Source organism: Trachypithecus francoisi, unplaced genomic scaffold, assembly GCF_009764315.1.
Source record: "Trachypithecus francoisi isolate TF-2019V2 unplaced genomic scaffold, Tfra_2.0 Lachesis_group15, whole genome shotgun sequence".
In the NCBI taxonomy this organism is placed as follows: domain Eukaryota; kingdom Metazoa; phylum Chordata; class Mammalia; order Primates; family Cercopithecidae; genus Trachypithecus; species Trachypithecus francoisi.
In genome coordinates this window covers 55,098,144-55,112,054 of record NW_022681460.1, presented here as the reverse complement: position 1 = coordinate 55,112,054, position 13,911 = coordinate 55,098,144, and the positions used below count along the sequence as shown (strand labels likewise).

Here is a 13,911-nt window from a genome sequence, read left to right as displayed (position 1 = left end):
TTGTTTAGCTCCCACTTACAAGTGAGAATGTGTGGTCTTTGGTTTTCTGTTCCTTTACATTAATTCACTTAGGATATTTCTATTTCTTGATCTGGATAATGATTATGCAAGTGTGTTCACTTGGTAAAAATTTGTCATGTTTTGCTCATATGAACATTTCCATACATGTAGGTTTTAGCTATATATGTATTTAAAAATAAAAAAGCAGAAATCAGAAGAAGACCACAGTTTTATTTTATGTATTTTATTTATTTATTTATTTATTTATTTATTTATTGTGACAGAGTCTCACTCTCTGTTGCCCAGGCTGGAGTACAGTGGCATGATCTAGACTCACTGCAACTTTTGCCTCCAGGGTTCAAGCTATTCTCTTGGCTCAGCCTCCTGAGTAGCTGGGACTACGGGCGCGTGTCACCATTCCTGGCTAATTTTTGTATTTTTAGTAGAGATGGGGTTTTGCCATGTTGGCCAGGCTGGTCTCAAACTCCTGACCTCAAGTGATTTGCCTGCCTCAGCCTCCCAAAGCACTGGGATTACAGGAGTGAGCCACCATGCCCGATACCATAGTTTTATTTTTAAATTTGGGGTTTTTAAAAGATATATATTTTAAATATTTTTTAGAGACAGTGTCTTGCTCTATCACCTAGGCTGGAGTGCAGTGGCAAAACCATAGCTCACTGCAGCCTCAGACTCCTGGGCTCAAATGATCCTCCTGCCTCAGTCCCCAGAGTAGCTAGGACTATAGGCATGCACCACTATGCCTGGCTAAGTTTTTAAATTTTTTGTAGAGACAGGATCTTGATATGTTGGCCAGGCTAGTCTTGAACTTCTGGCCGCAAGCAATACTCCTCAAATTACATGTGTGAGCCGCCATGCCTGGTCCTATTTTTATTTATTTAGAGACAGGGTCTTGCTATGTTACTCAGGCTGGAATACAGTGGCTATTCACAGGCATGATTATAGCATACTAAGGCCACCTGGACTTAAGGGACTCTCCTGCTTCAGTCTCCTGAGTAGCTGGCGAAACCCCCTTGGCAAAAATTATAACTGAGGAAATTATGACAGTGAAAGAAATCAGCCCTAAACGACTCTATCTTGCTTTTAACCTTTAAGCTGTCCTTGTTCACCCCTGGACATAGGCTGAACTAACTTTGGGAAGGAATTCAGTTTATAGTTTGACTCTAAAACAAAATTGATAATAGCTCTTTCCTGAAAAGACCCCCTTCTTGCCTGGGGACCAGTCTGCCTTTGTAGGACTAACAAATTAGCTAGAAGATTAGAAATTACAGTTTAGGGGTGATGCAGCCTTTGGCTCCAAGAGTCTGAACCTTCCCAAATTGCTCCTGGGGTTAACATCACCATTGTAAAACTTAAGATCAGAGCTATTTTGCAGATCCTGAACTCGATGGATCAGCTGACACCACCCAGACAGTAATCTGGGTCAACTAGTTCTGCCATCCCACCCAGAAGCTTCTAGAAGAGAGCAAGAAAAATTTACTTCTGTCCCCTATGAGTCCATCTCCAACCTGACCAATCAGCACTCCCCACTTCCCAAGCCCCTACTTGCCATATTATCAGGGAGGCTGATTTGGGTAATAATAAAACTCGTCTCCCACACAGCCGGCTCTGCATGAATTACTCTTTCTCCCTTGCAATTCCTGGCTCTGTGTAGGCAGCCGGCAAAGTAAACCCGTTGGGCAGTTACACTGGGACCACATGCGCACCACCACACCCAGCTTAAAACTATGTATTTTTTTAAGTGGTAAGAAATACAGCAAAATGTTAATGATGGTATCTCTGGCTGGTGAGATTACAGGTGACTTTCATCTTCATCTTTGCAACTTTCCCTTTGATTATCAGAAAAAAAATGTTTTGTTTTGTTTTTTTAAATTAGAAAAAATATTCCTTGTATTTGAAAGAAAATGCTTGGCCTGGCGTGGTGGCTCACCCCTGTAATCCCAGCACTTTGTGAGACGGAGGCAGGCGGATCACCTGAGGTCAGGAGTTCCAGACCAGCCTGGCCAATATGGCGAAACCCTGTCTCTACTAAAAATAGAAAAATTAGCCGGGTGTGGTGGCGGGCACCTGTAGTCCCAGCTACTCAGGAAGCTGAGGCGGGAGAATGGCGTGAACCCAGGAGGCGGAGCTTGCAGTGAGCCGAAACCGCGACTGCACTCCAGCCTGGGGTGACAGAGCGGGACTCCATCAAAAAAAAAGAGAGAGAGAGAGATAGAGAAAGAAAGAAAGAGAAGAAAGAAAGAAAAGAAAAGAAATTGTAAACATATACAGTGTCAGGTGTTATTCCCAATGCCTGAAACATAATAATGCTTGATAAATGGGGAGTGAATGGTTATTGCCCTGTGAAAGTTGATCCATAAGAATTGGGTCGTTCTCTTCAGATCCAACTAAAACAGAGTCGAGAAGCTAGGAGGAAAAAGCACTCAGGGTACAAAGCATTGCTCCAAGAACAGAGTTTCTTTGCAAGCCTGGCTTGCTGAAACTGCTTGTTGTAAGCTGAAACCAGTTTTATCTACAGCTTCTGAGATAACTTGCTACAATTCTAGGACTAATTTTGCCCTCTGCTGTTGCTCACCAATCAGAGCTCCCAGCTCCCCAAACCCATACTAGTGCAAACGAACTTTCTCAAAGAGCAATACATAACATTTCTGCTTTTTAATAAAACCTCTGGCCTTTTCTTTGTTCTTCAGACATTCCAAAGACCACCCAACCCAGTCTGCATGTATGCCCGAACTTAAAATTCTGAAACCGCCCCCACAGGATTGACAAGAATTGCATGTCAGGTTCTGGCCAGAAATGTAGTTATAATTTAGCATGAATCAGGCTGCCCTTTGGCCCACTTCCTTGTTGCTAAGTCACATAGCACTAGATACTGACCATCTGCATCCCCACTGTATGATGGACAGATCAGGATCGTAAGACTAAGAATTGACTTGCATTCCTATTGTTCCCGCAGGGTCTCTGAACATTAGATCATAACACTTTTGTTTAAGGATCACTTAAAATGTTTTTCAGGGCCAGGTGTGGTGGCAAAAGCCTGAAATCCCAGCACTTTGGGAGGCCGAGATGGGAGGACTGCTTGAGGCAGAGTTCAACCTGCTTGAGGAACATAGCGAGACCCTGTATCTACCTACAAAAATATTTAAAAATTAGCTGGCCCTGGTGGTGCACACCTGTAGTTCTAGCTATTTGGGAGGCTGAGTTTGGAGGACTGCTTGAACCCAAAGAGTTCAAGGTTGCAGGGAGCTATAATCACACTGGATGACAGAGCAAGTCCCTATCTCAAAAAACAAAGACAAACAGATGTTTTTCAGACTCTGAATTCCAACAAAACAGCTGATGCCAGCGAGTTTGAAGATCCCACCAGAGGAAGGGGATCAGCGTGAGAATAGTTTCTTCATCTCCCTGTCCTACGACTTCACTCTGCACTCTTTGATCAACTAACAATCTCTAAAACCCTAAAAAATCCTAACCTCAAATTCCTCAGAGTTGTATCTGAGGTTTCTTCCCATCTCTTTGTTCAAATTTTGCTTTTCTTTTTCTTTTTTTTTTCTTGAGACAGGGTCTCACTCTGTCGCCCAGGCTGGAGTGCAATGGCGTGATTTCAGCTCACTGCAACCTCCGCCTCCTGAGTTCGAGCGATTCTCCTGCCTCAGCCTCCTGAGCAGCTGCAATAAAAAGCTTGTATTACCATGCCCGGTTTTCGTATTTTTAGTAGAGATGGGATTTTGCTATGTTGGCCAGGCTGTTCTTGAACTCCTGAGCTTAAGCGATCTGTCCGCCTTGGCCTCCCAAAGTGCTGTGATTACAGGTGTGAGCCATCATGCCCGACTTCCTGGTTCAAATTTCTACGATTCTTCTTTCTCTGTTGCAACCTGGTGTCCCAGCATACTGACTTGCTGTGTGCCTCAGGCAACAAATTTATTATGGTTACAATTCTTTCTCCGAAGTAAAACAAATTTAGAGATTTTTCTCTACAATTTTGACTTCAATGCTCTATCTACCAGCAAAGTACCTGTTTTAAAAAAGGAAATAGGTTAACACTCTTAGCTCTCAGGGAACCCAGGCTGGCTCCTACAATGACTATTTCCAATTCTAAGTAAGAGCTCATGAGGCACATACCTAATGATTTTTCTTATAATTTTGCCAGAGTCAAAACCAGAAGATATCTGTCACCAATTCTCTGCCTCATTCTATGTCCCCATAGTTCCTTCAAGATTAACTGAATGTGCATGTTTGGAACGGAGACTCAAAGTTATTTCAAGCAGCCCGGTGCTTTCCATCCCATATTTTACCCACCTTGAGGTTAGGATAGAATTACTTTCTGGAGCCCCACTTCTCAATCATGATGGCCACTCCTCTCATTTTCTAAGAATGGAGATAACATGGGAATTTCATTAGGCAGTATTATGCCAGTTGCCTTATCAAGTCCCCTTTTAAAATTCTTTGTCATACTGCTACTACTACTACCACAAAACAAAGCTACATTGATTGCCCTTTGCATTTCTTTAGTCTGCAAACATTTTCCATTTTCTGAGAAAACCGTATTACTAATTGATGCTGCCCATGGTTTTATGCACTATCTTTTCATTGTCCGTTTAAATCTTAGCTGAGCTCTCAGAGTAGCAGGCAAGGGTTGGGTTGGTTTCATTTAACGCCACACTGTTTCCCACAACACTGCCCTGTCTGCCACTCCCACATACTCTCCTGCCCGTATGGTGATGCTGCTTTTGAGGAGCTCTCATGCCACTTGAGCTTTGATTGATTTTTCAAGATTCTGTCTAATCCTTCCCCAAGGTGTCCCTTCATGGAAGGTGCTGGGGGTAAAATTCAAGACATATTTGTGGCATTGACTAGCTTTGAGTGGGGAGCCAGATGGATGAAATGGGGCCTCATGGGGACAGTAAAGAATTCTCATGCGCTCCCAGTGCCATAAACCCAGAGCGGCCTCTGAAAGGCTGAGCTGGAGGTGCTGATGCAGGTGGTGTCATCTAAACTGATGTCTCTAATCAGTCAAGTCACTATGCTATTTGCTTTGTCAGATAAGTGACTCTGGGGAAATCAGGTCGGAGAGTGGGAAAATAAACTGTTTACTCAAGCTGATAAATGTGAATCTTCAAAATCGATTTCAAATGCAGAAATGAAATAGGCTGTGCTTTGCCTTTCAGGAACCTCCTTCAGAACTCATCCAGTGTGTGAGAGGGACAGAGGGAGTTACCAGAACACAAGCTCAACTTTAGCTTGGCTCTAATTCTGGTTGCAGGTTCCTCCTCCTACTCGATGATCTAGTGTCCACAGATGGTGCCTGTGCAGTCCTGAGTTCCAGCTGGGTCGGAGGGCATGCCTCACAGAGCCAACATCGACCACTCTGCGTCTGTCTGAGCCCTCAGAAGCCTGGTTTTCAGTTTGAGGAATCAATCTCAATCCAGTAAAGCACTTACAGCTCAGGGGCTTTGATCTTTGCTTGGCAAATGCCCTAACTGCTGAGTTCTACATACTTTGCCATTTCTCCCTTATCTCCCAGAGCCAGAGTTTTCTCCATGTTTGGAATCCACTTTCTGATTCCTTGAGCACGGGTGAGAGGAATGGGGGTGGGGATGAGATGGGTTGGGGAAGGAAGGACAGAAGTTTAATGGAAAAACAAGAACAGAAATAAAATGCATTTATGGGCTGGGCACTGTGGCTCACGCCTGTGATCTCAATTCTCTGGAAAGCTGCAGCGGGAGGATTCCATGAGGACAGCAGTTCAAGATCAGCCTGGGCAACATAGTGAAACATCGTCTCTACAAAAAAACAAACAAAAAAACTAGCCCAGCTGTGGTGGCATCTGCCTGTGGTCCCAAGTACTTGGGAGGCTAAAGTGAGAGGATGGCTTGAACCCAGAGCCTGATGCTACAGTGAGCTATGACTGCACCACTGCACCCCAGCCTGTGCAACAGTGACATCTGATTTCTAATAAACAAAATGTACTTATGGTATATTTAAAAACTTTCTCAGCTGGGCGCGGTGGCACACACCTGTAATCCCAGCATTTTGGGAGGCCGAGGTGGGCGGATCACTTGAGGTCAGGACTCCAATTCCAGCCTGGCCAACGTGGCGAGACCCTGTCTCTACTAAAAATACAAAAATTAGCTAGGCACAGTGCGCATGCCTGTAATCCCACCTACGCGGGAGGCTGAGGCACGAGAATCGCTTGAACTCAGGAGGCGGTGGTTGCAGTGAGCTGAGTTCGCACCACTGCACTCCAGCCTGGGTGACAGAGCAAGACTGTCTCCAAAAAAATAAAATAAAAACTTTTTCTCAAAGAGCTCTGACATGGAAAGAGTGCACAATAGCTTCAATTCAATGATGGCAAAGTTAAAATTCCTAACATGATCTAACTGGCACAGTCTGGATGATACGGGAAACACAGTGACATCCTTGCTGTTTTTAAACTTGAGCAACTCGAGTTGTTAGTATGAGGCAAATCATTAACATCTAAATGCAAGCTGACTTTCTTCTCACAGCTAGCATATACCTCAAGCCAGCAAGCCCATTTCAGCTTCTTTTTCGAATAGCTTCTTTCAATGAATTCTCTACAATTTCATAATGTATATATGCTAGGATGCATTTGTCTTAAATGCAGTTATGTTTTGACTATTTCTAAGTAAAAGTGCATTAAGAAAATAATGAAGGCCGGGCATGGTGGCTCAAGCCTGTAATCCCCGCACTTTGGGAGGCCGAGATGGGCGGATCACGAGGTCAGGAGATCGAGACCATCCTGGCTAACCCGGTGAAACCCCGTCTCTACTAAAAAAATACAAAAAACTAGCCGGGCGAGGTGGCGGGCACCTATAGTCCCAGCTACTCGGGAGGCTGAGGCAGGAGAATGGCGTAAACCCGGGAGGCAGAGCTTGCAGTGAGCTGAGATCCCGCCACTGCACTCCAGTTTGGGCGACAGAGCGAGACTGTCTCAAAAAAAAAAAAAAAAAAAAAAAAAAAGAACATAATGAAGCCCGTATTTTTTTGCACTGTCTCTTAATTTTATGGTGGACAAAGCACCAATTTCTGAAATTCAATAAAAGCAAACCTTCCTTTGTTGTTCAGATCTTAGCAGTGGGTTTAGTAGTTTTAACTTCTTCCATTTTAAAGCTTTCCATTTTTAGCCCGAAGTAGCTAAACATATAAAGGAAAGGAAGGAGAGATCATTTAAGTAGCTAATCAGATAAATGAAAACTGACTTGAAGTTAGGCTTTATTCTCCCTTTCTTTTCTTGAATTGGATAATAACATCTTTACTTTGGATTATGTTCAATAACCAAGAAAACAAACAGCACTTAAAAAAAAAAAAAAGAGGCTGGGCACGGTGGCTCAAGCCTGTAATTCCAGCACTTTGGGAGGCCAAGACAGGCGGATCACGAGGTCAGGAGATCAAGACCATCCTGGCTAACACGGTGAAACCTCGTCTCTACTAAAAAATACAAAAAAACTGCCGGGCGAGGTGGCGGGCGCCTGTAGTCCCAGCTACCCGGGAGGCTGAGGCAGGAGAATGGCGTAAACCCGGGAGGCGAAGCTTGCAGTGAGCTGAGATCCGGCCACTGCACTCCAGCCCGGGCGACAGAGCAAGACTCCATCTCAAAAAAAAAAAAAAAAAAGAAACCCAAATTCCATGAAAAAATAACTTGGTAATAGTATTAATATTCCAGAAAAAAAATATAAGAAGTTTGGTATTTAAAACAAAACAAATAACCAAACTGCTTTCCTCATCTACCAAAATCCAACATTAAGTAACACTTAAAACAGGCAATTTACTACCTCCATTGAAATGAATACATAGTCTCCAATTTATATATGTTGTACTCTAAAGTAAGGACAACTGAAAATTAAGATGTGCTTTCCACAGAAAGTGATACAAACGGCAGGTCAAGAGTTCCAGATGGTATAACACTACAAGGTGTTCTCAACAAAAAGTCTTTGTTAGACTTCAGCAACACTATTTGGTACTTCTAACAGCAAATAGGAAGCATTCCAATACTTATTAGATCCTCTACCATCAGACACAGAAATTACCTAGAAAATAGAAATGTATTGCCAAATCTCAAACAAGAGGGCTACTGATTAAAACAAACAAAAACACTCTTAAGACATCTCACAGAAAACATGGCCGTCTTTGGGTTAAGATTGGCTGATTTTCCAGTAGTGCTTGGGTAGGTCTTCCTGATAAGAGGGGTCCAGAAGTGGCAGGGTCCCATAAGCGGCTGGTGAGGAGGACCCACTGCTTTGCCTCCTACCAGTGAGGAGCAAGGATTTGGGGAAGGACTATGCATCCATCACTGCTGATGTTCTTTTCACGGCTCCCCTTCTCCTCAGTTATTGTCCATCTACCTCCAGATGGCAGCAAACTACTTATTTTAGCCCTTTCTTCTCATTTAGATATAAAGTACGAATGTCTGATTCAGATACAAGACTGTATGGTCTTTGGCTAAATGTATAATCAAACAAAAAGTATAAATGATACCAGCTCCCTGATTTTTCTGGCAAGAGGAGAATAACAGCTATCTGGAGAGGACTAGGGAAAGCTAAGGAATGGATTCACAAGAGAACGGAAAGGTAAAAGGTAAAGCTGAGTGAGGCTGGAACTTTTGCTTAGTGCCAGCATTGTTGATCTGTACCTGAGCAAGCTTACATAAATGAATGTACACACAGGCACGGAGCTCTCTAACATGGAACTGAAGTGAAACTATGTCTCTAAAAAATAAATAAGCCAGGTGTGGTGTGGGCGCCAGTAATCCCAGCTACTCTGGAGGTTGAGGCAGAAGAATCGCCTGAACCCAGGAGGTAGAGGTTGCAGTGAACTGAAATCGTGCCACTGCACTCCAGCCTAAGCTACAGAGTGAGACTCTGTCTCAAAAAACAACAAAAACAAAAGCATTGGTACTTCATGTAACAAAGTATGATTTGCGTATGTCTGTACTTTTACAACATAACTGGCACTTGTATAAAGGAAAGTCTTTGTCAAGGACTGAATCAAGGAACTTAACACCCTATTCTGGAAAAACAAGTATGCAATACTAGTAGGAGGAAGTAGAAAGCCTCTTTCTGTTTTCCTAGGCACAGGGCCTGTCTTCAAGAAACTTTCAAAACAAGTAGTTAGGCTTTGGCTGGCTTCTACACCATCTGCAAATGCCCAAGGCCTTCATGCAACCTTTAGCTACCTAGGGCTACCCAGTACGCTAAAGTGCCCTGCACCTTAAAACTCACCTGTTTTCTCCTTTTTCATTCTGCCCCATCACTGCCTTTCTGCTAGGTGCAGTGGACTAACACCTGTAGCTCCAGCTGCTCAGGAGGGTAAGGTGGGAGGATCACTTGAACCCAGGAGTTTGAGTCCAGCCTGGGCAACACAGCAAGACCTCACTGCTTTAAAAAAATAAATAAAAAAAAAAAAAAAAAAAAAAAAAAGCAGGGCTCAGTGACTCATGCCTATAATCCCAGCTACACAGAAGGCTGAGGTGGGAGGATTACTTGAGCCCAGGAGTTTGAAACTGTAGTTAGCTGTGATTGTGCCACTGCACTCCATCCTAGGTGACAGAACAAGACCCCATCTCTTAAAAACAAACAAACCAAAAAACACAGGCTTCCTCTCAGAGAAGGGGGGTGGGGCTCTACTTAGTAGCAGAGTCTCTTAATCAACAGTAGCATAATGTATCAATAATCAGACACATCCCTTTCAGAGATCTACATTTTCAGCCACAAAGCTTAAAATCTCAACTGTCAACTAGTAGGATTTCCGGCAAAATAACAGAAAAGTAGAAAATAAAAATCAGGTTGTAGATCTATGTTGGGAAAGGAGGTTAACTTTCCAGGTAGTTCATACTGCACGTGTCTACATAGCTCCTGCGGGTCATTTCTGCTTTCTATGTCTTCCTTTAGCTAAGGCCAGAAATTCAAAAAAAATTTCATTGGTTATGGAGATCCCTCCTCATCCACCCATTCACCCAATGAGAAAGAAGAATTTGTGGAGGGCAGGGGATATCACAAGAGAAAATGGCACACCAGACTGTAATGTCTCAAATAAAAGGCTTACTTTACACTTAATACTAGTATATTACTGTTCATAATATTGTAAAATTATCATGTTATAAAAATATATAATAAGATCTCATAAGAAACTGAATGGATTGACGCTTGATAATTCTCTTAAGTAGAACACAATGAAACAGTAGTGGCTGGCTAAGTTCCATCAATTTTTTTTAACTCTTTTTGACTTTTTCTCCTGGTCTTCTGTTATCCTTTCTGCAGGTCGCTTCTTCAACCCCTTCATTTTCCTGGTTTGTAGTTTGCTTAGGTCTTGCTTCTGCATATGAATCCTTCCATAAGTTGTACCAAAAGTATCATGGGAGATATTTTTCTTCTTCTTTGGCTACGACAAAAGAATATGTATATATTTAATGGCCTTCTACTATAACGAGCCAGTAAAAACCTAGTCTGTAACAACGATCTTAGTAGCAATTTCCATTAGTGCCTACCTCTTCAATGACAGAGTAGATAGCCCTATATACTTTTCTTCTCAAACTTAAGTATGCATACAAATCACTTGGGATCTTGCTAAAGCACAGATCCTAATTCAGTATGTCTAGGGTAGCGCCTGATATTCTGCACAATTCCCAGGTAAACTGTCAGGCCACACTTTGAAAAACAAAACTATAAACTACACTAACCACTGTCAAACATCAAGAAAATATCCTGTGTTTAGCTTAAGGAGTTGTGACCATCATTTCAATTTCTATTGGCATTTTAGGGATTACATTTCTGCTTGTCTTTTAAAACTACTTAAAAAGTCAAAACACATTTAATGCACATATGGTTTACATACCCTGTGCTCTAAATCCTCAGTCTTTACAGCGTCCCAAACAACTCTCTTTCTTTTGTTGAAAACAGCAGTCTTGACTATCAGAAGGCACTTAGCCAAACCTCACGTCTGGGTTGTGCAACTCTTTTTTTTTATTATCCCTTATTGTTGGCTTATTTGGTTCTCTCTCCTTTTTCTGGCTCTGTGAGTCCTAGTTTAATCTATTGTATTGATCTCTTTATGTATGTCCTTGTCTTTTTTTGTTTTTTTGAGATGGAGTCTTGCTCTGTCACCCAGTCTTGCTCTGTCGCCTGGAGTGTAGTAGCGCAATCTCGGTTCACTGCAAGCTCCGCCTCCCGGGTTCATGCCATTCTCCTGCCTGAGCCTCCCAGGTAGCTGGGACTACAGGCACCCACCACCACGCCTGGCTAATTTTTTGTATTTTTCGTAAAGACGGGGTTTCACTGTGTTAGCCAGGATGGTCTTGATCTCTGACCTCGTGATCCGCCCGCCTTGGCCTCCCAAAGTGCTGGGATTACAGGCGTGAGCCACCATGCTGGGCCTATCCTTGTCTTTTAATACAGTATGCCACAAATCCTTTTTGGAAACAAAAAGGATTAAAGTAGAATATACAAATAAATATGGCACCAAGCTCTAAGTCATATACCTTGAGAGCTTTTGGCATTTTCATAGATAATTTATAAAGGTCATCTGATGCCAGGTGTGTCCTCCTCAGAACCAGATCCAATGAGGGTCCCATCTCTTCCAATTCAATCCGTGGTGTTCTGCAACCAGATTTCTTCAACAGCAACCTTTAGGAAACAGGTAAGAAGAAATGTTGCTATGACTTTCATAAAAGTCCTCTCCACCAAATATTTTTTGTTCGGGGGATTTACAAGTCCATTAAATGACATAAAATGTTTAGAAAAACTTACTTAAATACTTCACACATTCAAGCCAAGCATATCCTTTGGTTCACTTTTTCTTTTATAAATTTTTTTTTTTTTTTTTTTTTTGAGATGGAGTCTTGCTTGTCACTCAGGCTGCAGTGCAGTGGTGTGATCTCGGGGCTCACTGCAAGCTCCGCCTCCCACGTTCACACCATTCTCCTGCCTCAGCCTCCTGAGTAGCTGGGACTACAGGTGCCCATCACCACGCCCGGCTAATTTTTTGTATTTTTAGTAGAGACAGTTTCACCGTGTTAGCCAGGATGGTCTTGATCTCCTGACCTCGTGATCCGCCCGCCTTGGCCTCCCAAAGTACTGGGATTACAGGCATGAGCCACCGTGCCTGGCTTTTTTTTTTTTTTTTAAGTCTTTTATCCCTTTTTGAGCTAAAGGGTCGCACAAATATCAAATTAAAAAAAAATTTTTTTCCCTGAGGTAAAGGACAGTTTGCTTATTTTTAAAAATCAGAAATAAAATTATACAATATTGTTAAGAAACAGCAAGTGAGATACAAAATTCTCAGAAATGAAATAAAATCCTTTGATTTGACTTCATCTTACTCATAGATTTATATATGTATAAAAATAATTTTAATTGGCTTTTTCTTTGAAACAGTATGTTTGTATGATTAACAAGTTCTTATCTAAGACTGTAGGAGTTAAACCAACCCATTTGGAATCAACTTTTCCTCATAGCACAGACATTTACTAACTTCTTTACATTGAAGTGAACTTTAAAATCTTAAAATAACAAAACCACAACTTTCTGAATAGCCTATGTCTAAACAACTCTGGATCTGGAAACACTGGTGGAGGGGAACTGGGGAGTACAGGCAGGATAAAGGGATGGTGGAGCAGCCTGGCGCGGTGGCTCACACCTGTAATCCCAGCACTTCGGGAGGCTAAGGCAGGCAGATCACCTGAGGTCAGGAGTTCCAGATCAGCTGGCCAACATGGTGAAACCTCATCTCTACTAAAGACACAAAAAATTAGCCGGGCGTGGTGGCGGGCACCTCTAGTCCCAGCTACTCGGGAGGCTGAGGCAGGAGAATCGCTTAAACCCGGAAGGCAGAGGTTGTAGTGAGCTGAGATAGTGCCACTGCACTCCAGTCTGGGTGACAGGGTGAGACTCCGTCTCAAAAACAAACAAAAAAGAAATCAAGGACATGTATTTTTTTTATTTTCAACTAAAATTTTTTCTTCCACTTAAAGTGCTAATTTTCAGCTAGTTAGAAAACTTGTGAATTGAAAACAGCTCATGGCATGTCTGATAGATTCAAATCACCCAAGTACTACTATACACTGCCAAAAGCACTTCTGAACTAACTGAAGCACCTTTCAATTAACTAAAAATAATTTTAAAAATTGATGCATAACAGATGTACATAGCTTCAGGGTACACATAATAATATTGTGCCTTTTTATTCACACAAATGTCCTAATGAATTAATTTTTTGAGTGGTACATAAAATTAAGATTTCCAGATAACTATGTATAACTACCTATGTTGCTGTTTCATTCAAGAATTAAGTACAGGCCGGGCGCGGTGGCTCAAGCCTGTAATCCCAGCACTTTGGGAGGCCGAGACGGGTGGATCACAAGGTCAGGAGATCAAGACCATCCTGGCTAACACGGTGAAACCTCGTCTCTACTAAAAATGCAAAAACTAGCCGGGCGAGGTGGTGGGCGCCTGTAGTCCCAGCTACTCGGGAGGCTGAGGCAGGAGAATGGCGTAAATCCGGGAGGCGGAGCTTGCAGTGAGCTGAGATCCGGCCACTGCACTCCAGCCGGGGTGACAGAGCGAGACTCCGCCTCAAAAAAAAAAAAAAAAAAAAAGAATTAAGTACAATGCCATACTTGCCTGTGTAGATGATCTGATCTTAATCATTTCAGTATGTTTACTGGAAGAGCAAACTGATTTAAGGAAATATTCTCTGGCTTTTAGTTATCTGCAAACAGAACCCAGTTCTTTCTCTCTCAGATGGATTCAAGCGGATAGATATGCTAACTGGTCATTGCTACATATTTTTAAATATTATTTGCCTATTTCTTGAGGAAGAGTGACATTACTACTACTGTTCAAATTGTAATTTCCTCATTTTTCTCCGTCTCATACACTT

The 13,911-nt window shown here is 42.4% G+C and overlaps 1 protein-coding gene across 3 annotated transcripts in view; it reads right to left on the bottom strand.

Moving 5' to 3' along the window:
• Positions 1–10,170: 10,170 nt before the first annotated feature.
• RPF2 (ribosome production factor 2 homolog) overlaps positions 10,171–13,911 on the bottom strand; it is a 43,970-nt gene continuing 40,229 nt past the window's right edge. For 2 of the 3 annotated variants that reach the window (XM_033234898.1, XM_033234897.1), the window contains exons 9-10: positions 11,513–11,657; positions 10,171–10,416 (exon numbers count right to left, since the gene is read on the bottom strand). In XM_033234898.1, coding sequence (XP_033090789.1) covers positions 10,237–10,416; positions 11,513–11,657 — 325 coding nt within the window. In that variant the 3' untranslated portion in view covers positions 10,171–10,236. The remainder of the gene's footprint in view (positions 10,417–11,512; positions 11,658–13,911) is intronic. The other variant, XM_033234896.1, reaches the window with a different exon arrangement.